The following is a 22,040-nucleotide window of genomic DNA, read 5'->3' as shown; positions in this document are numbered from 1 at the left end:
TCATGGCTCCAAAGTAATTAAAGGGAGAGTTGTTACACCCTAGCCAAACGAAAGAAGTCAGTCACTTTGCGATGACTGTGCTAAATCAGTCTCCACGGAGTGCTACAGCGAGTAAACACTTCATGCGCCTTCGCAACTCATCATGTCGTGGATCTATTGGGCGCTATGCACTATTTCACACTACATTCCTGTTGGCTGCTGTGAAGGTAGCAATTACCTTTGCGTTAGGCTAACTGACTCACAGTAGCAGTTAAGTGTATGTGAGCTTCACATTAGCTCCAAGGGGTTCCACTGAGAGGCTATCAGTGTGCAGAAGACAAACCTGTGAGCGCGGAATCTTTTCTACCCACCAGTAAACTTAAAATTGGAATTTCAATGACGGGTAAAGTGATTTACTAGCAGATTTTTAAAGAGGCCTGTATTGCTTTGGTGCAAATGCAGCATGTGTGGATGAAAGTGGATGAAAAGCTACTGGATAGATGCTGTCATCTCTTGTCCAACGGTTCTTGATAAATCATCACCTTTTGTTAAAGGTGCAAAGGAGATTTTTGAATTTTTTTTGCACCATTTGCCTCTCTGTAATTCTGGTTTCTAAGTGGATATCTAAAAACCTAGTTCACAGATTACTTAGTAAGAGGTTTAGCATCGGCCATAGTGCCATCATGTTCCAGTTTGTAGCTTTATGTCTTTTTGCTCATGACTAAAAACATGACTATTTAGTTTTTCTTCTCATCTATTCATATTAGCCACAACCATTTCCAAGAGCAAAGACTTTTTGCTATTTTGCAAGACTTTTTTCTATCTGCCAATTGAATGCACTCTAATCAGATGAAGAACTCTGCACAATTCTTGTCCAAAATTTAAAAAAAAATCTTTTTCTATTTATACCTCTATGCAAATTAAAAACATCTGAAAACAAAAAATCAACAGCATTGTGTAGTTTTAGCAGAAGTGTAGGGCTTTCGCGTATCACGGGACGATATCTGAGAAGACTTACTTAACGGAGGAAACGGTGCCAGTGGTGATGGAGTCTGTCTTGGAAAAGCTGGACTTCAGGTAGTCGGAGGCGTTGAAACTTAAGTGTCCTGTCTGGTCCATTGTGAGCCCCGGGGCGATGCTGGCCCCAGCTGCACCTGCAGTGGGGACACCAGGAGCTCCAGGGTTCCCTGGCGCCGTTGCGAGGACGTTGGGCATCAGCGATACCTCTGGGTTTCCTGGCATTAGCTTCTGAATTGTTCTGACATCATACTTCGACGGACGGCCCACTTTGCCAGTCTTAAAGGCGATGGCGCCGCCCATGTCAGGGTTGCCGTCACCGGGCTTGAAGAGGTGCAGGAACTTGACGTTCTCCAGGTCGTACTTAGAGGGTCGCTTGTAGGCATTACCGTTCTGCTGCTGTAAACTCTCGCCCATCTTCAGCTTCCGAATAAAGAAGTCATACTTGGAGGCTCGGGAGGCCATGTTCTGCATGTGAGAGGGGTTGGGTGGCTGAGAATTACCCAGCTGAGGTGCTACTGGCTGTTTGTGGTCCAGGCTGGAGGGGTAGATCTGTGCCTCGGCCCCTGGCAAGCACCCGGAGGTCTGGAGCATGGTAGCACTCTTGTCTTGGGCCAGTTTGGAGTTGAGGTCGTCCGGTTTGGGTGGGGAAGCATGCATGGGCCAAGGTAGGGTCTCGCCGGCTTTTAGCTTGCGAATGTACTCTTCGTACTTGGAGAAGCGGGCGCGCCGGGAGGCCTCCTCACTGCTGAGGGATGAGGGGTCTGAGGTAGCGGCTTTGAGCTTCTCAAAGCTGATCTTCTTGGTCAGCTCATCCCTTACCTGCTGGTCATCATAACCAAACATTCCCAAAAACTCATTCATGGTGTTGGCTGCATAGTCCCGCAGGGCCGACGCTTCTCCTGCACAAAGAAACAGAGAAAAGAACTTCTACGTATTCGTTCTTAGCAATGCTTTCAGATTAGTTCTTTAAAAGTTGCTCCCAGTGAAGCTGAAAATTTTAATTTAAAGGTTAGTACATTTTAGAGTCCTTTATTGGTGTTTTTGGCACCACTATAAGGAACGGCTTTAATTTGAAACAGCATGCATATATGTGCATTGATTTTGTTAATATATTTTGGGTAGTGAAACTGAACTCATACCTTTGCTCCAGATACACTGATCTTAATCTTTATCTAATTCAGGTCACTCAGTCTATCAGTTGCTTCACTTTTTGTTCTGCAGTTTATAGTTTGCTACACTTTTTACTATGACACTACTTGTAATTTTTGGCATAAAATAAGTTATTTACAAAAGGATACATCTGATAAAGCAGCTTTGTTTTGCAAGACTAGAAAATATTCTGTCAGGCAAACATACTGCTATGCTTTGGTAAGATAAGATCACTCATTGCATCGACTGCAGTATTTATCTTTCTGAACGCTAAAGGTTTCGGAATAAGGCACTGCCATTATTCTCATTTTTTCAAAACTTTACTAAATTTGACAACAGGAAAGGCGCTTTTGCAGTGCAAGCTACAGCATCAGTAAATGTTGACTCATTTATGTGTCTACAAACAAGCAGTCTGAGGTGATGTTCTTCCTGTTTTGGTTGCACTGTAACTGAGTCCTGCAGAATCTGCAAGAGATTGTATGAAAGAATTAATTTCTGTCTTAATTTAAGAAGGAAATATGCCTTCAGGCTAGTACGTAAATAAATATAATGCATATAATAGTTTTAAATCTTACATTAGGAGGTCTCCACCATTTTTCTGGCAAATAATCTACGAGCGGAAACTTTAGACAAAAAAATCCGCTTATGCAGCTTTTTAGAAATGAAGTAGCACCATCAGCACTTTTAACTGCACATTTTTACTTGATGACTGATGCTTTATGTTATTAAATGTCAAAATTTTAAGTACTATCTACAGAGAAATTATGGCATGTTAAGTGCATTTCATAAAACCCCCAATGAAGCCAGATATTTTAAAACAACATGATTATTGTGTCACCTTCAGGAGCGAAAAGAACTAATCCTTTCCTCTTTTCGCACATTTGCGAACTGAAACATGACTTTTATTTTAAGAGTCCATTAAATTGGACAACTTCCCCAAGGACACAGACGAAATATAGTCAATGTATAGTTTAATTGCATTATGTGGAGATTAATTCTGCCCCATTAACTTTCATCCAGGTTAGCGCAAGGGGTCAGAGAGTGGGGAAAAGGGAAAGATGATTTGGCCTGAAAGCAGTGGAAGGATCAAGCTGTGCAAAGAAGAGGAGACAGAAACAGAAAGAAAAAGAGAGAAGCCGGACTAGTGTGGCAGCTTTTCTCCAAACAGTTTGCAGATCCAACTCAAATCTCCTGTTGTGTCACTTTGCAAACCCGGCAGGGAACCAGAACACAGGTATGCTAGCAACGCACCAGATGAACATTTCAACAGGGCCATGTAAAACCTTTGGCCATCTTGACCCAAGCTTGGCACAGCCACAGGGATATAGTCCAAAGTCTTTTTAAAAAAAAAAAAAATTTATTGCTGTTTTCACTATCAGAGCACATATGAGCTGGCCACAGATAGCGCCACCTACCAGCGAGGTAATTAATACACAAATATTTCTGCTCTTGTCTCATATTTCTCAGTTATTGCTAAATCAGTCGCTGTGCCCTGCTTTTCACATCTCCTTGCGTGGCATGTAAAATAATCCCCAAATTTCCATTCACCACGTTGGGGCTGTTCCTCTGCTCAGTGGATCAGTATGAAAGAGGATCTGGTGGGTCGAAGCGGCATGAAAAATTGAAGAGAAATAGATCAGGTATTTGAGAGAAAATACCTACGTGTTTGCCACAGATCGTTTTATCAAATCTACCGTGTTTTCACATGTACTGAAACCACAGAGTGACACGCTGTATGCGCGACCGTTTAACGTGCAGTACAATAGCTTATTCTATACCTACGTGTTATCTTTCCTTTAGTGGCTGAGCTGATAATGAGGCGTGCCATAAAAGATCAGCAGAAACCTTTGAACAAGTTCATTTTAAATGTCATTTGGGTACACATTCTCTTAATTTCATTTAGGTGTTGATAACCTTAGTCCTTGGTTGGGTTTTATTACTACTGTATTTATAAGGGCATCTCAGGTCACAGTATATCATATAGCTCTAAAGTTAGTGGCAGACCCGCCCACGCTGGTATGAGTGAGAAAAAGGAAATACACTGTACCGACTGAAGAATAATATATTTTAAAAAGTGACAGAATAAACAAATCAATTTCAAAATTTTCCAAATGGAATATATTAAATCTCATTTTAATCACTAATATAAATGTTGTGTGAACAGGTTCAGGACTGCTGATTGTTTCTTTGGAGTAAATTAAAGCAAAAAAAAAAAAATCTAGAATTTTAGCGGCAGAGTCGATTGCTAATTATTGCAAAGAGACTAGTAGTTTCTGAGCAACATATCCATTTTTTTTCATATCTGCTGAGGGCATTATAATCACCTTCTCCTAAAAAAAAAAAAAAAAAAATTAGCAGAGTCTCTTTGCTCATCAGCAGAGCCATGTGACACGCTATCAATGGAAGGCAAATGATTGAACTTGAAGGGATTATGACTGGGACCGACAGCAGATAACCTTTCTAAAACACCATGTAAATGAGTTTTCTACTCAAGCACTATCTGGCTTGCCTCTTAATAATGTCATGTAACACCAGCTGGGAGTTTTGGTGCACGGGTTAAAGTGAAATTGGCCGCACCACTGATGTTACCACCTAACCCTGTCAAATAAATAAACCTCTCTTTTTCTTCCACCTTCATCAGTTTCCCATGTTCGCCAGGACATCTGCACTCTCTCTGGTGTCGGTGGCTCCTAATCTTGACACTTCAGGCAAGCAAAATCCAACACAGACCTGCCTTGTCTATGTTTGAGGCAATTAGGCGACATTTTCTCTCCGGGATATGATAACAAGTGGGCATTATATCTCCTTTTGCAGACCAAACATGGCCATCAGTGTGGCATAGCTTCAGCGCTAGCAGGACTGAGCAGCAGAGGTGTTGGTGAAGATAAAGATGCATGCTAGGGGCTAAATATGGACCAACCTAAGGTCTGAACACTTTGCAAATAGAGCATAATACATAATTTTGTTAAAAACACATGAAATAAGTTGCAGTTGAGTTTTGAACAGTGTGGCTCATTTTAAAACGCTACTTATGTTCATGTCAGTGAATTTGTTGAAGTGTGTTCTGTTCAAATGGACACTGGTCTGCTAATAAACACTTACTTTAAATAAATGACATTATGTGCATTAGTTAGGAGCAATTTGTCATATTAAAAAAAAGCTTCAAACTTCCTCACTGTTTGGTTGGTTAATTAACAGGCAGTAAATAGAGGGGCTTTGAAATAGCTTGAAATGAACAATAACCTTTTACAGTGAACCCAGAATTGCAAATGGAAGTCATGGTCAAGCCTGTTTGATCCATCGCTATGAGCATCTCTGTCATTGCTTTCATAGTTTTTATTCATTGGTTTTTTTCCATTGACTGGCTTACGAGGGCTCTAATGCGACATCTAAATTATCTAGGAAAAGTATTCTGGGGTTTTGCACTGATAGGAAATCCGCACGATGCCTCAATGTGAGGAGTTAAATGTTTTGAAGGTCGCAGTTTCTCTCATTGATCTTGCAATGTTTGTTAATTACATTGTCACTGATGTTGTGAGAGATAATTAAGCCACTATGTTTATATGCATAATTATGTGCACTCCACATCAGCCTTTGAAAGACAGCGGCGAGAGAGAGAGAGAGAGAAAGAGAGAGAGAGAGAAAGACGGAAAGGGAGGGAAAAAATGTTTTAATTGTGAGCTGAGCAGAAACATGGCAATATAGATGCCCTAGTTACAATCAACAAAGAGCAACTCGGGAAAAAAATAAAAACTCTAAAGACAAGATTTGCAACTGATGCAGCGTGCTCTCCCCTCAGTCTTCAAACAAGGGCTTTGTTGTGAGATTTTAAAGTAGTGAGGCAACCGGCGGAGGGAAAGGTGTAGGCCTGCCGCTGCACAACAGTAATACATATTTACAGACGGGCTTTTTTTTTGCGTCTGTGGCCATGAAATAAACAAAATGACTAATTAAAACCACAAAGCCTTTTTTCATTTGCTTCTGAAATGAAACCTGCTTCATTTACTGAAAAAAAAACCCTGCCCCCAATTCTGTGTGCGGCCAAAACTGCTGCTGCTGTACAGTTGGTGCAAACAAAAAGAAATGAAGACAAAAGAAGCATGTGTACATGACTCTGAGCTACATACCTACACCGAGATGAAAGCCCGAAAAACTGTTAAACTGAGGGGAGCAAGCACAAAACAAAACTTGTTTTTGTACCGCAACAACCGGTCTCACCTGCAAATTGCCTTTTTTTTCTCTCTCACTGTGTCTGTCTGCGAAACAGGCTTTATCTATTCATATAACCGAGCTTTTTTTCCTGCTTTTTACAGCTCTGTGTTTTAACTTCTGCTATACAAGGCCAATGTCTCCTACAGTGCGTCTGCATCTAGTTTCAAGGGTCACAAAGTGTATAAAGCTAAACAGCACTTTCTTAAAAGGTTGTTTGTGCCGTTAACACACGCTCACCCTCATTCAGAACGACTGTTGGAAGCCTGTGCCAGCTTTATCTATTTGATAATCAGTGAATTATACTGAGGGAACATAATGTCACAATTAAACACGGGTTACTGAGAGTCATTTACAAGAGCACACAGTGTTAAGGAATTTATTAAAATATGCTCGTCTCTGCTGACAAAAGAAAAACCTGAAACACTAACTGTCATCGGTGACAAGATATTAACAAGTGCGTGCAAATTGACTTCCCTATTTCTGACTTTATTTGACAACTGATCTCATGGATTTGACAACTGCTAAAAATCAAAACAAAACAAAAAAGAAACGGAAAGAGTCTTCCATGTAATAGAGGAGCTTGAAGCAGTGGCTAAGTTTAGTGAGCTTAGGGAAAAAATCAAAGACTCAATATGTAATCCTGGGTGTAATATGAAGCTTAGCCTGGCCCTGCCATGCGCTCTTGGCCCTCAGCTGCTGGGCGAATGCATAAACGCCTAAATGCCTTATGTTGTAAGCCTACTCCATTTATGAATTTCTTCGTACAGTTAACCACACACAAGTTCCTGTTTTCCCCCCTGGCCTGCCAGTTGAATCTGTCTTTAGAGTAATAATGTCACTGGCTATTCATAATGTAACTCTAGAGCGTCTCTTTCCAATAATGGGCACACTTAAGCTTATGTGGATGTGGCAATGTCACCTCTCCTCTATCTAAGCCTTTGCCCCTTAATACTGTGGAGTGGAATGTTTTTAAGGGCAAAGGTACTGTTGGTTTAAGATGAATAAGGAGGGTCAAGTATAAATCACACTACCAATAGAAGAGAATCGATTGGAGTCACAATGTACCTGGAGAGGAGAAAGGTGCTTGGCGACTCTGGGCCTCGCTTGGCGGCATGTAAGCGTTGTCTTTTGAAGTCCTTTCGTCAGCTTCTTTGTCGTCATGGTAACTGCCGTCCTGAGACGCCGCCACGGGCTCGGCCTCCTCGGCGTTGTCTTCGTCATCGCTGCAGCCTTTGGGCTGTACCATGTACACGCCCTCAGGGGGGCAGTCTTCGTCATTGCTGACTTTGAGTTCGCTCTCCTGCTCATCCTCGGGGATCGGCGGCTCATCACCGTACTCGCCGTTGACCCACTTCTCGATGGCCTCGCGTCTCTTCTGGTCCTCCTCTAGGCTCTGATTGAGGCTCAGGCTCTCGGGGAAGTTGGTCTCGTCATCGCAGTGGGAACTGCCACGCTCACTGTTTTCTGCTACGCTCTGGTCACCTTCTGCGTTTTGGGAGCTGCTGTCGAACACCACCTGGCGGCTCAGCTTGGCACAGATAGCATTGAGTTTTAGGCCACCTTTCCTTTTGGCGGCCATCTTGGATTTTCCTGAGGTCGTTTCAGTGCATAAACTCCTTTCAGCTGAAGGAAACAAGAGAAAAAACAGACATGAGACTGGCTGAAGGTGTTGCAATCATCTGTGTCACAATTTAAGAAATACAACCCCGCTGTAAGAGAACCCAGTTTTTGAAACGACCAGCCGTGCTTTCAGCACCACCACAGACAAAGTTTGAACCAGCTTTTCCATGTCAGTAACTTGTTCTGATTTTACACATCACAATGGAAAAACAAACTGACACAGACAACAGTGACTGCTGCTATTTTTAACATCCAAAAGCACTTAATAATAACAGCGCAAGACTGGAAGGACACACACAGATACTGTACATATCTTTCTAAGTCACAGTCCTCTGGTCAGAGTTTAACACGGTGATGAAAAAAAAAAAGAGGGAAAAAAAGCACAAGCAGCTGAAACCACAGGCAGATAGGTATCAGACCCCCTACGGTACTACAAGCAGCAAATACACGGCTACATAATCCTCACATGACAGCGCTATAGAGACCCTGTGAAATGTTATCTTCACTCTCACCTCAAGAGGCTGTGGTCCTGCCACTGAGTGGGGGGCTGCACAGCGTTAAAGCTGTCAGGATGTGGAGTGAAAACGCTGAGCACTTTAAGGCTTTTTGGAGCCGTGATCTCATGTTGGCTATTCAGTGAGATTAGACCAACGGCTGTTTCCGTGGAGGCGGCTGGTTTCGGTTCGTTAAAAGTAAAATAATGTGCCATGTATATAAAAATGTTGCAGTTTCTGTGTTTTTATACATTTCTACCTGAGAAGACATCATATATCCTAACAAGTCGCTGCATTTTTGTCCCCCAGCGCAGCCTCTCTGAACAATGGCACATGACAGAGTGTGCTTTGGGGCAGGAATGGGTGGCATTATTTCAACCCAAGTGGGGCTATCTTTATAACATGTCCTCTGATGAGGCAGGAACAGCTGCCTGTGGCATTCCATATCCAGAGCTGCCTTTTTAGGGCAGAAACTGCACTCTGTTACCTTTCACTTTATTTCCAGAGCCACCAAAGTTCACCTTCCAACAGCGTATGCGGGACAATTTGTAAACTCAGTAAGGAGAAGGTGACTCTAAGTATGCAGTATTTATGAAATCCAAAAAGCATCTGTATTTTATTCAGCTTTTAGGCTCTGTGAAAACAGTTGAACACGATGCAGAAATATTTCTTCTTCTGTATTGAATCTTAACTCAGCCACACCACGGTTAAGATAATACACAATATTGACTTACGGACACCCGGTTTCGTTGGAGAAAAATGAGTGATATCAGAGGTAACAAAGTTCTATCTTAAAGACTCAATTCACTTTCTATATCAACGAGCACGAGCCTCTTCATTTTCCCTCAGCCATAAAGCCAAGCACAATCATGTGTGAGCCATTGCCGGCATTATGTAAATCACATCGGTGCAACATAAAATCCTGTTTTCATTTTCTTTTGCAAAGCTGTGGAATCATTAGAGGATATGCAATTTGAAGGAGTTTACAGATCACCCCATCGCCAGACAATGCAGCCCCGCGCTACCCACACATGCTTTCTCAGTTACTGTATTTACATTGCAGGCTTCCTCTCTGAAACAATGACTTCAGGAATTATGTAGTTTTGAGGGGGCCGCATATCAGAGGCGCATTACTGTACAATTTAGTGTTAGACAATTGCAGGCGGGGGTGAAAGGGTCACCTTTTAGAAGACAGCAATTTGGAAAAAAAATAAATATCAGCTGGAAAAACTATTAGGAAGTGGAAGACATAAATTTTCAAGTTTTTTTTTGCCTCAGAAATACTCTCCAAAGGAAGATTGAGGTCATTTGGGTGTTGCTGTGGAGGTCATTTTTTCTGTTTACTGCGTTCAGTATTTCATGCTTTAACTACCGATTTCCTTTGTATTGCAATCTCAAGCTCCTTGTAGGAAATGACCCCTACGCAGTTGTTTCTTTCCATTAGTGCCTATTTATGTATGATTTTCTGTTAACAATAAGGAGCACGAGTGGAGCACCACGTGCTGCCGTCTGAGTATCTAAACAGGCCTCAAACTGAATTATCAGACATCTTAAGCACATATTCAGTGTTTTCTTTTTAAAAGTAGGGGCGTGATTTAAAACAAATTAAATATTGTGAGCTTCCCCCTGAGGAGGAACATGCTATGGTTCAACGGTTTATGGAAGCAGTCTGAACTATTATTTATGCTGCGGGTTTTTGTCCACAGCAGCTTTTTGCCATTGCTTACAATAAGGATTGCTATGGTAACGCTAAGCTGTTTACCTCAAGTCGTTTGTGTGCATGATAGCGTACAATGAGATAAAATCTGTGGGGACCTACATGAAAGAACAACTTTTCCCTCTGGGACCGACTCCCCCACCTCCCTGAGAGTCCAGTAAGCATTCTGCCTTATTAATGAATATCAGTAAGAAAAACAACACTGTCACATGCATCGGACATTATTTACAGTCTGTTTTAGCCTGGTGTGCTAATTGTCAAGGAGGAGACACCTCAGTAAGCACTGGGAGTTGGAAAGGAAAAAAAAAAAAACAGGCAGGTTTGAATGTGAACACAACAGCTGAAACTAATTTTTCCAACTGCTTATGTTAACGGTGACATTATTTTTACTGGAAACAGTGCAGGACCACAAAGGAGCTCCGTATAGTGTCTGTATAAGGCCAAAACCTGGGGAAAAAGTCGAGAAACTATTTTTGAATACATTTGGACTGTGTCAGGTTCTTTTTCATCTTCGGTCAAAAATAAGTGCATCAGGGCACAAGTGCAAGTTCTGCGGGGCTCTGCTTCTTCTCAGAGCCGAGATGACACGGCTTGTATTCAAGTCTAGCCCTTCGCACTCACAAACTAACTATTCCACAGCTCCAAGCCCCACAGGTCTTGTTGGTTTTTGATGCGGAGTGTCTGTTTGTGTGCCAGAATGATATCATGCCCAATCAAGTGGTGTTTCAAATCCTAATAACGCTGTTGGAAGTGCATTATTTGTGTGAACGTGCACAGACTGTAATCAAGGCAGCTACGGGTAAAGGATGTGGGAGTTAACAACGGTCGTGACTGGCAGGGTCATGGCTTTACTTCTCTCTGACATACGAGACCGGGCAGCCGACGTCCAAGCTGCCTGTGTAATCACAGTATGGAGGATGTCAAAGTCGCATGTACGAAAATACAGAAAATTGAATAACTCTGCTTCGTTGTCAATCCAGAGAGCAGCGCTGCCCCACAAACCCACCAACTCCCTGCAGTGTGTTTCAGTTTGTATGGAACGCAGCACGCAGGAGGGGTCTGTATATAAGAGAGGTAGATATTACCTGTTTAAACTGAAGCTTATCTCTCCAACTAATCAAACACAGATACAGGGCCTCTTGTAGATTCCTGCTGAGCTCCAACATGACTGACACAGGGACAAACCCCCCGCAATATCTCAAGTTAATTAATACAAACAGGGTCTGGGAGATGTCTGTTCAGCTCAGGATTATTTTACAATATGCAATCGAGAGTCGCAGTAGCTCTTTAAAATAGTCCAGTTATAAGTTTATGAACCTTTGGCAGATTAATCGACAAGGCTGCAGCTCCCAGTGTGTAGCTCAGTGAACCTTTCATGTCTGCGGCTCTGGGGAGATGTATGTGCGAGAGAGTGCACGTGTGTTTCAGGGAAATCACTGAGCCACACCGGCAAACATACACAGACACACTTGAAAATTACCATGTTTTTATTTTTGTAAATTTACGGCTTGCAGGAAGAGGATGTTTTCCTCTTCTCTCTCTTTCTCTCTCCTCCCTCTGCATGGTAGAGAGGCTGCGGCAGCCGCAAGGAAGTCAAGCGGAAAGCCACTGATGGACAACTACGCCACTGCACCCAGACCCCAGCATCTGGCCCCTCTCTCATTTTTATTACAGAAGAATAACAATAAGCAGGTCGCCGACCCCACCGTGAGATTTTGCCACAGTTTTCTAACAGTCGGTGCAGCCGATGCTGAGAAATTTCCATTTTTCCGCATGCATATTTAATTGAGTTTTGTCCCAGTGGTGCGGAAATGATTTGTTTTTTGCTCTCTGTTCACTTGACTCCTCTTCGGAGTCGCTAACCCTGATTAAGACGTTCCCGTTAATTTCCCAGCGCACACCTTTTTTTGTGCATTAATGGTTCTGATCGTCTAATTAAAACTTCTCAGCTCGGCTGCTGATCACCGCTCGTTGTGCCTCTGACCTGAAGTTTTAATTGCCGCATCAGAAGCGATAATAATAATTTTGAGGTTCTGATGATTAAAAACAATGCCATTGCCAACTAGTTGATAGATGGGGGTTTGGGGTGGGCACATCTGAGGAGAAGTTTATGCAGAGAAGGGATTTAGAAAGGGGGCTGTAAAGGCGGGTTTACACTATTAAGGAACAAGAAGGGTGGGGGGGTACTGTAGGTGATCAGTGGAGGGAAGGGGTGGCAGAGCATATGGAAATCTACCACCTCTTTCATTCCTCAGAGTCTTCCTAAAGAAACAAGTTTGCCTGGGAGAGGGACTCGGCTTTCCCCTCCTCGAATCTAAATCTGCTCATGACTGATCTACTATGGAGCTCTACTCACTTGGCAGGTTTGCCAGGTTGGGGAGGAGAAAGAAAAGGAGATAGAGAGAGCACAAGAGAAAGGACGACAAAGGCACATAAAAGATGACGACAGTCCAATACCTTCTGCTTATTTTCATAAAAAGATAATGGCACTGTGGGCACGGCATAAAAGGCGCATTGTTCACAAAGTGACTGAAAGGGAAAAAAAGGAACCTACGGTTGTCTGTGTCATAAAACATGATGCTGATGAGATATATGTGATATGGAGATTACTGTCAAAACAGGAGCTGCTTGTGATCTTCTTTGAAACAGCACTTTCGCACTGTACTTTACAGATCACACAAACTGCAGTCATGATCGGAAATGATTCAGGCATGGAGGGAGAGAAAGAGGCTGTGCACTCGGGAAACTGCCACCAGCACCAATCTGTCACATTTTGTTCTTTTTTTTAAACCGATGGATTTTCTATTGGATTTTTTTTAGGTTTTAGAACAAGATCAATGTTTTGCTGCGGAGCTACTGTACACACATACAGTACACTGACACATACAGTCAGGAGGTAGCTGTCTTCTCCCCCCGTTGCCCTCCCCCTGTCCTCCCTCCTCTCTCTCACAGATCTATTTTATTATTAATCAGTTGGTTGCACATCTGCCTACTTGTTTTTTTTTTTTTTTTTTATCAATAAAGCACTTATTGCTTTTAGTCTAGAATGTGACCTTGCACATTGTCTGCTGTCTTTCTGGGGCTACTGACCTTGAAGGACCCGTTTGGACTATTTCACTTCAGCGCCATCCACGGGGCTGTTATCAAACATGAGCCCTCAGCCAAGTGCAACGCTCCCGTCACACCACCGCAAAAACACAAACAAGACACTGCAGGACAAAGACAAAGACGCAAAACGGGCCCCGGCAACACACTCACAGCACAGGACAATGGCTGAAGAAAAACAATGTATATTTCAAGCACAGATGGAAGAGGAAAGACAACTGAACTTGAGGGCAATCAGGCAGGAAAGTTGAGATCTAAGGACAAATACGCCCTCCGGCTTCATCACAAACAGGGTAATTATGGTATTTTCCAGAACAGAGGGCAAGCAATCTAAAATGGTCTAAGGGAGAGAAAAAAAAACAATCTGACATGAGTGACAAGAATCACTCTGACAGCTACGTACCAAAACAGCCAACTTTTATTCAGTTTGCTGCTTAGGGTAATGCACGGGACACGCGGCTAACTTGTTAAAATTGTACGTCAAATCTGGACTCACAGCTGGCACCAGATGACGACTTCATCTGCGAGCGTGGCGCGCCAGGCGAAAAAGTGGAGCTTTTAAAAAATACACAATCGCGTACAGTCCCATGCTTCCCACAGACTGAAACCAGGGAAATTTATTCTTGCAGCTTTGTTTTGAGGCTCGCTTTCAAGACACCAGGAGTGCAATTTGATAAGCCAACCGCCATGGTAAATGAGCAGACGACCCCTGTGTCCCTCCCTCATGGTTGCTGTGCTCGGTGCGGGAGCAAGGCAGTGTGGGTAGTACAGTGGAGAAGGGGCTCAGCGGTGCACCTCTCAAGGGCCCTTGAGCTAATATCTGTACAGATTAACTGCTTCAGTTGTATTTTGGTCACGGGGATCTCTCTTTGCCTTTGTGGCTTGTTGGGAGGGAGAAGGGGAGATGCATGTGTGTGTGCGTGTGAGTTTTTGTGTGTGTTGTGCTCATGCAGTGTTAGCCGCACACTTTCTTCTGTAGTGAAGTGAACGGCCTGCTTGCCTAAGAGGTCAAAAGCCTCCAGACTGGTGTGTGTCACTCCGTGTTATTATCTTCGGAGCCTTATTTAATTTACCAGAATCCAATGCTGCTGCTGCTGAGTAAGTCATCGGCACCCTCTTACCAGCACCTACCCCCTTCTACTTTCCACAGGACACACACACACACACTAACACAGTGTCAATCCTCCAGGGTAAACTCAGCACACGCTGCTCCATTAGTTATCAATTAAGTCTGGAAATCTCCACCTGGCTCACACACACACACACACACACACAGATGAAGCCGGCGCATGTACGTAGCAACAGGAAGTAGAGGCGAGCGTGCCTTATTTGACTACAAGTGTGGGTGTGCTTGTGTGTCCGTGCGGGTGGCACTTTTGTCCATGAGGTTAACCTTGATATGAGGCCCTGTCAGGCCAGATAATGTCAATCAATGACAAGCCCTCACAGATAACCCCTAATGTGAAGCCTAAAAAGCAAAGCTGTTTAGATCTTTAGACATGCCCCCTTTCACCAGCATATGAATTGCATTACAAGGAAATGAGCTGTGGCATTTCTTTAATAAGACTCTTAAGACATTTTGACAGCATATAAGGCCCTCTGCCGTTAAAAAAATTAAATAAAGCCCCTGCTGACAAAGCCTCTTCACACGAGGCAGCGTTGTGATGGGCAGATCCAAGTCCCTGTTAAGTAGAGGAGAGGAAAAGACAAGCAGGGAGGGGGGGGGAAGGAAAAAGAAGGGTGGACCTTACCCTTCTTTTTTCCTCCAGCTCCCGGGGACTTCTTAATTGATTTCCAAGGTTACGTTTCAAATTTGTTTTTCAGATACGAGGGGCCTCGTGAACGAGGCTGCGTGTCAAAGTTTTTAAAGCAATTTCCCCTAAATTCAGGCTGGTTTGGAATGTTTGCAACAGATCCTGATGACCTCCTTCTCTTTCTCCTCCCTTTATGCTCTTTTTTTTCTCCTCTCTCCTTGAAAAGAAAGAAGGAGGTGACATTATCCTAAAACAAAAAAAAAAATAGCATGTATTTCCAGACAGGATGCCTGCACTGACAACATCGATCCCTGGCTACCATTAAAACATTTGCTCTGCCTGACAGACTTTCCTCTTTTGGACTTTAAATGTAGTAGAATGAATCACAGGTGCCCGTTAAAATGTCATCCTGGGCAGCTTCCCTACCTGTCCAAAAATGACCCACGGCTCCCTGCAACAAGAAATAAAAAAATAAAATCTACTTTTTCAAACTCTCACTTCGACACTTTCACTGTTCAAAGTATCATTCTCATGAAACGTAATTAAAATTTGATCAAAATATGCTCTTTGTAGGGCTAAGACAGGAAGCCATGAGTCTTCCTGCTCGTGGGATTTACATTTTTTAGACCCTGTGGCTGCGACTCCCCTGCCAGAACTTCAGTTTGCTCCTTTTCTAATAAGCAGAATGGATGTGAGAATAAGGTCTGTGGCAACACGAGACATTTGAAAGTGTCTTGTACGTGTCTGTGTGTGGTTGTGGCAGCGTGGAAAGGTGCACAAACTACTGTAAACGTATATAATACAGTGGCTGTAAGCAGTGCGGAGTGTGGGTTTGGCGTATGTGTGCTGCACGGCTGTTTGCAGGGTTGTAGACAGCAGGGCATTGTGCTCTGAGCTCTCCTTCTGCTCCTCTCTGTCTAGTGGCTACAGGTCACGTCATTTGCTCTGAGACACACACTGTCAAATGTGCACGCTGACATTTCTACACACTCACAGGAAAAACTGATCCACAGCGAGGATAATAAACACTGAAGTCGGTGACAGCTGCAAAATAGCGAGCTTTAACTGAAAAGTTCAATGTGAACTAAAGGCAGAACTAAATGTGGCAGTTTTCACCTAAAACAGGAACATTCATGTTTCTGGCAGTTCAAAAAATAAAAGAGGGAGGTATGTGCCGTAACTGAATCTGAAGGTGTGATAAAACAGCACTCAGAATAAGGGGGAAAAAAATAAAAAATAGCTGTGAAACGATGAAACGAGCAAAGCGGCTTTACAGGAAAAAAAGAATGCTGTCTATTTTGGGTCTCAGTATACAAAAGGAAGTGCTGCTAAGTTGACTCAAACAAATAAATTTGCTTTTGATAAAACCACAGCGACTACTTTTGCATTCTACACCAAACCCACTTTGTTTCCTGCGTCTCTATCTTCATGACTTGCCACATTTGTGAGGCGCCACTGACTAAATTGTCAAGCACAAACAACTGAAGGTTTTTTCAAGCGGCGCAGTGTCGACGGCTTAAAATGTAATTTTATTTGAAAAGTGACAGGTTAAAGAAAAGCCTCAGAAGTGAACATGCAGCGCTTGCCTATTTGCGCTATAACCAGCTGCCCGTTTTACATTTCTGCAACATTAATATTCCTCTTATTATTATTTTAAAGTGAAAACGGATACTCTGTTGAAGTGCAAATCTGATGAATTACGGGAGCAGATTGCTGCTATTAATTATTAAAACCTATTTTATAAATATTCAGGTCTGTCATGCATCTAATAATGAACGCTTTAGAGGAGGTTACTTCCTGTGCGCATCCTAATGTGTCAGAAATATCGCTTTTAATCACACTCGTGTCAGAGAGTGTGCCGGGTTTGAACCTGCCGAAAAAATCCACCAAATCAAGGAAACTCAGGTGGCCAACTACTGTGCTCATCACAGCTCCTTCGCTCCTGCTGTTTCGCATGATCCGGGTTCCTCTCCTGCCCCGTCTAAAGACACAGCGAACACCTCTCAGCTCCCTGCTGCATTCTTACCGTGGTAATTTGAATGGAGAATAATGCATCGGCAGCACTCTACCTTCTGGACACACCTAGTCCCAGCGCTACTGCTGCCATATGCTGTGTTGATACATATTCATAACACTTTCTCGTGTGTTGAGTGTCTGAGAGCAATGAGGCTTAAATGAGTGTCTCACAACTTCAAATGGGTAGAGGAAGAAGGAGAAGAAGAAAAAGGCGGGCACAAAGAAAAGTTGGACGACTCTTCCCTCTATTTCCTCTTTTCTCCCTCCGCTTTTCTGCAAAGAAGACAAGTTTGGGTGCTGGAAGGTTACCCCGCCGCTTTCATGGGGAAGAACAAGAGGCTGAGGAGTTTCAGGAGTTGCCTTCAAGAAGCCGTGTGAGGCAGCGACTGTCAGCACAGTTGGATAAACTGTCAGGTGGGCCGGACGGTCTCACTGGTAGCACGAGAGTCGACGGCACCGTACCACGACCTCCGTACTCCCCGGCGGTATTTACATATGCTGCATAGGGCACACACACAAGTAGAGACACACACGCAGACACACACAGTGGAGCACTCTAAGATTAACGCTGTCAGAGCTACAATGATACCCCTTCATTATCTGCACACGGGGCCTCCTTCATGCACTTGCTTGCCTCACTGTCCTCTGCACTGCTTCTCTGTGGAGGTAGTAATTACTAAAGCTAACATTTCTTTCTCTCTGTGCCTCCAACTACCCTCCACTTCCCCATCATTTCTTTCTCTTTATACCGAGCTCTCAAGAGCCTTGCCAGCTTCTTCTTCTTTTTTTTGGGGGGGGGGTTGCCAACTGGTGACACAGCTGAAGGTATGCCACCGCTGATGGCTGCACCAGCGCCACTCTTGTGTGCATACGCGAGCGCTGTGTTATGAGATTATTCGGTGCCCAGCTGATCCGCAATAAAGGCACAGTGTGGTACCCCAGATTGAGATCAGTCATCTGGGTCAAACACTCATTGTGGTACATGCAACAGAGAAATGCTTGATGTAGCACTGCAGAATCTGTTGTACTATACATTGTTGGTGTAACAGGCTGGGATCAGAGAGATGTTCCCTCTTTCATGGCATTTTTCATTACCAACAATGCTCTTAGTCTTTAGCTTTCTTCTTCCTCTCCCAGCGGAGCTATGGCTTTATCAAAGGTGATAGCTTGCTCAGGCGCATTTTCTCAAACGTCTTCTTCAGCTAGCCATTTCCCAAGCTGCTCTTGGGGAAACGTCACTCATAAAAACTGGGGAAGATTTGATGGCGAGATCAAAAAGAAAGGAAGGACAGCGAGGAGAAAAGGGAGATCGGGGGTGTGGGAGGGTTGGGGGGGGGATATAGGAACGCTACCCTCCTCCCCTCATCCGACGCCAGTAAGTGCTGAGGGTAATTCCTCCAAGCAGGGCCTGTGTTTTCAGACGCAAATACAACAAAACACAGCGTACTGCCATGAGACATCAAAATGGGCGATTTTGACTTCAGAGGGTCTTCAGATGCTTGAGGAGTTGTCAGTGTCGGGCCAGTGGGACTGAACAGAAAGAACAGAAGGTACCAGCAGGCTGTTAACAACCAATACGGGAACCACGCCAGAAAGACCGTCTCCTCCCAAAATGCCAATCGGCACCAGATCACTAAAGGCTTCCGCCACACTGTAATATCCCACCTGAGCACTTTCATCTGCTGAAAGTTAAATGGCTTGAAAGTTTATCAGCTGCTGCATGTCGACTATGTGCTGTACTAATGCGGAAAGATGCTGAAAAGGAGTTTTTAAAAATTCTTGCAGGTAGGAGCATGAAGACAAAAAAACAAACCACACAGAGGTGTTTCTTCAGAGACTCGAGCTTCAACAGGTGCCTTGAAAGTAGGAATTTTATGTTCTTTGCCTTACAGAGAGATTTTCATCAGCAAATCAAAGACGTGCTTCGTTCTTTGGAGACCTGAGCTGTGTTGTGACACGCTGAGAGGGATGTCCGCATTTTCTCCAGTGTTGTTCTCGCTCATTCTTGGAGCATTAGGCTCACTCTAAATAGCCTCAAGGAGATTAGTCTGGCTCATATTCAAATGCACATTTCTTCTAAAACCCACTCCACGAGTGGGCCAAGGAGATCAGCGCAGGAGCCTGGTGAGACGTTAGTCAGAGAAGATTCTGTCATGTATAAATCAGCACAGAAGAGGAAAAGAGACAGAGAGGAAGAGGGAGAGAGAAAGGCTGAGGTAAAAGACAAACAAGTGTTGGCTCTGCTATATGAGTTTAGTTAGCTAGAGAGTTAGTGCATGAGTTATGGATAGCAAAGGGCTGAGGGACGCTGTATTTATGAGGGGACTGAGTGAGTGTTAAATCCCTGGTAAGAAATAAAGTCGTCCCTGAGCGAACAGGGGAAACATTTCACTCAGTCTAAGAGGTGCCTTGAAAAAAAATGAAAGCAATCCCTCTTCCAGGGGAAGCACTATTCTATATTCCCTAAAATTGCTTTATTCCTTAAAAATGCTATAGATCACATCCAAGTGGACTGAATCTCATATTTGAATAGAGAGGAGGATTCAGTGTGTGTGTGTGTGTGTGTGTGTGTGTGTGTGTGTGTGTGTGCGCGCATAATATCAAGCGAGTTCATGAGCCAAGAAAAGGGAAAGAATCTGATTCTTCTAAAATTGCATGCGGATTTTCTGAGGGATCTTTGGCTAAGAGGGGCTGCCAAAACACACAGTGCACTTGTTGCAGTGCAAGGGTTCATCCAAGAAAAGTTTTCCATTGTGGTTTACCCAAGAAAAAGTAGTGTTTTTCAAGTCAAATATTTTAATGCAGCTATCTAAATGAATCTGTCTCAGCATCTATCCACTTAAGCACTGAGATGCACGTTTGTTAATATTCTTTTATCTTGCAAAAAAAAAATATTGCAAAGTTTGATGGAGTCAGAGTTGAAAAACCAGAAACAAAGGAAGGCACATGGCCAGCGGAAAAGGAAAAACTTAACAATGCACTTTGTGCACATCCAAGTCCAAGTCAGACCTCTCTCCAAGCTCCTGCAGTAGTAATAACAATTATTACTTAAAAAGGCAATATTTTTGCATTAACTTAAAAGGCTATATCTTTTTCTTCCCCTCCAGCCTGTGCGGCCTCACTTACCCTAAGTATCTTCATAAATCACCAGTTACTGTTAACATGTACTCCACAATTCAGTCATCAATCTCCTACCAGGTCAGAGTGAAAACAGAGGGGGAAATGTCTGCTTAGTAAAATGTCTCTCTCGTGAATGCTGCTACCACCACCCACTACTCTGAGACATGTATACACACACACACACACACACACACACACACACACACACACACACACACACACACACACACACCTACACATAGTATGTGCGTAGAGCAGTAGCACACACACACACATCAGTTAAATAACAAACACACGCGCCCGGCACACTGCAAAGCAGTCCTATGGGACATGGGAGCGGTTGCCAGATCGCCACGGTAACGCAAGCCAAATTCAATTCTGACTTCACCTTTCACTCTGCTGGTTCCATTTGTTATAAAAACAAATAAACAGCAAGCGTGAAGTTAGAGTCGGCCAACTTTGCCTCAACAAGAAATATCAGGCCCAGGCTGTAGCAGGAGGCTGCTGGAGAGGCAGACACCCACAGGGCCGCCGCATGTAAATCTGTGTTTATGTTCACAGACACAGTATTTATTTAACCAAAAGGAGAAAATCTAATTGTACACAAGGAGGATTATTCCTCTCAGAACCATGTCTCCACAGGGGAGAAAAGGACTCTTTAGCCTTTCTTCAACAGACACTGTTTACATCAGCAGAGTGGAAAATCCCTCCGATGACAAAGCTCTCCATCACAACATCTGTATCTAAACAGCCAAATCAATCTCGACCGACACCGCAGATTGTGTCAGGACAGATCTGAAAACGTCTGCACTTGACAGCAGAACAGAGGGATTTAGGTGCTTTTTAACTATTTCTATATTTAGTCTTAAGAAGCTTTCATGTCTTATATGTATATATGAGGGGGAAAACATTACATTAGGATATGTATATGATTTTATATATATAAAATATATACATAAAATCCTGAACCTGAGATTTTAAATTATAATGTAACTCAAATAAATGCTATTGTAAAAATTACAGTACTGTCATCTAAAGCGAAGCTGAGAAAACTATAAAGTAGAATAAAATATAAAGTAAAAGTGCAGAAAAATATAAAAACTGCAAGTATTTGAATAACTGCACTTGTTTCATAAAAGCAAATATTACTTTCTACCACTGAATAGCATTGATGTAACTGTAAAATGAGACAAGTGGATTGCTATGAGGCCCAGCATGAGAAGTCAACAGACAAAACTTTTTGCAGAAACAAGTCGCCATTAAAACTAATTCAAACACACATTACCGGTGTTCAGCGCACTACAGGTGCAAATAAAAACAACTGAATTTTCCCAGAAAGCCAAACATTACACCTGTTGTTTCCTTGCTCTCGTGCACGCCCTCCCTCACGCCGACACACACACACACACACTTTGACACCACCCACCACATCACTACACATGCGTGTCTGACTCATGCCAACTGCAAATAGTAGCAAACCCGAGGTAGCACTCAACTCCTGTGTGTGTGTGTGTGAGTGTGTGAAGGGGGGAGAGAGGGAGGGAGGGAGGGATGGAGGAGGGGGAGGAGGAGGAGGGAGGGAGAGAGAGGAAAGAGAGGAAGGTGTGTGTTAGTCTTACCTGGCAGCAAACCGCCCTCTGCGCTCTGCCTCACCTCTCCCTCCTGCCCTGGAAGAATTCTCTCCACAAAGCAAGGCATTTTCTCCACAACTGCTCTCTGCCAAGGTTCTGCTCTCTCTCTCTCTCTCCCTCTGTGTCTCTCTCTCCCTCCCCTCTCTCCTCCTTCTCACTCCTTTTCCTCTTTCCCACTCTGTCCTCCTCTGTTTGCCGTCTCTCTCTCTCTCCTCCCTCCTTG

At 43.5% G+C, this 22,040-nt stretch overlaps 1 protein-coding gene across 5 annotated transcripts in view; it reads right to left on the bottom strand.

Moving 5' to 3' along the window:
• casz1 (castor zinc finger 1) overlaps window positions 1-22,040 on the bottom strand; it is a 76,902-nt gene that overhangs the window by 27,064 nt on the left and 27,798 nt on the right. For 3 of the 5 annotated variants that reach the window (XM_051949111.1, XM_051949109.1, XM_051949112.1), the window contains exons 1-3: window positions 21,806-22,012; window positions 7,426-7,983; window positions 998-1,898 (exon numbers count right to left, since the gene is read on the bottom strand). In XM_051949111.1, coding sequence (XP_051805071.1) covers window positions 998-1,898; window positions 7,426-7,983; window positions 21,806-21,884 — 1,538 coding nt within the window. In that variant the 5' untranslated portion in view covers window positions 21,885-22,012. Of the gene's footprint in view, window positions 1-997; window positions 1,899-7,425; window positions 7,984-21,805; window positions 22,014-22,040 lie in introns of those variants that run through there. The other 2 variants (XM_051949108.1, XM_051949110.1) reach the window with 2 other exon arrangements.

Source organism: Acanthochromis polyacanthus, chromosome 6, assembly GCF_021347895.1.
Source record: "Acanthochromis polyacanthus isolate Apoly-LR-REF ecotype Palm Island chromosome 6, KAUST_Apoly_ChrSc, whole genome shotgun sequence".
Classification (NCBI taxonomy): Eukaryota; Metazoa; Chordata; class Actinopteri; family Pomacentridae; genus Acanthochromis; species Acanthochromis polyacanthus.
The sequence above is the reverse complement of the archived record's forward strand: the minus strand, read 5'-3'. Positions and strand labels throughout refer to the sequence as shown.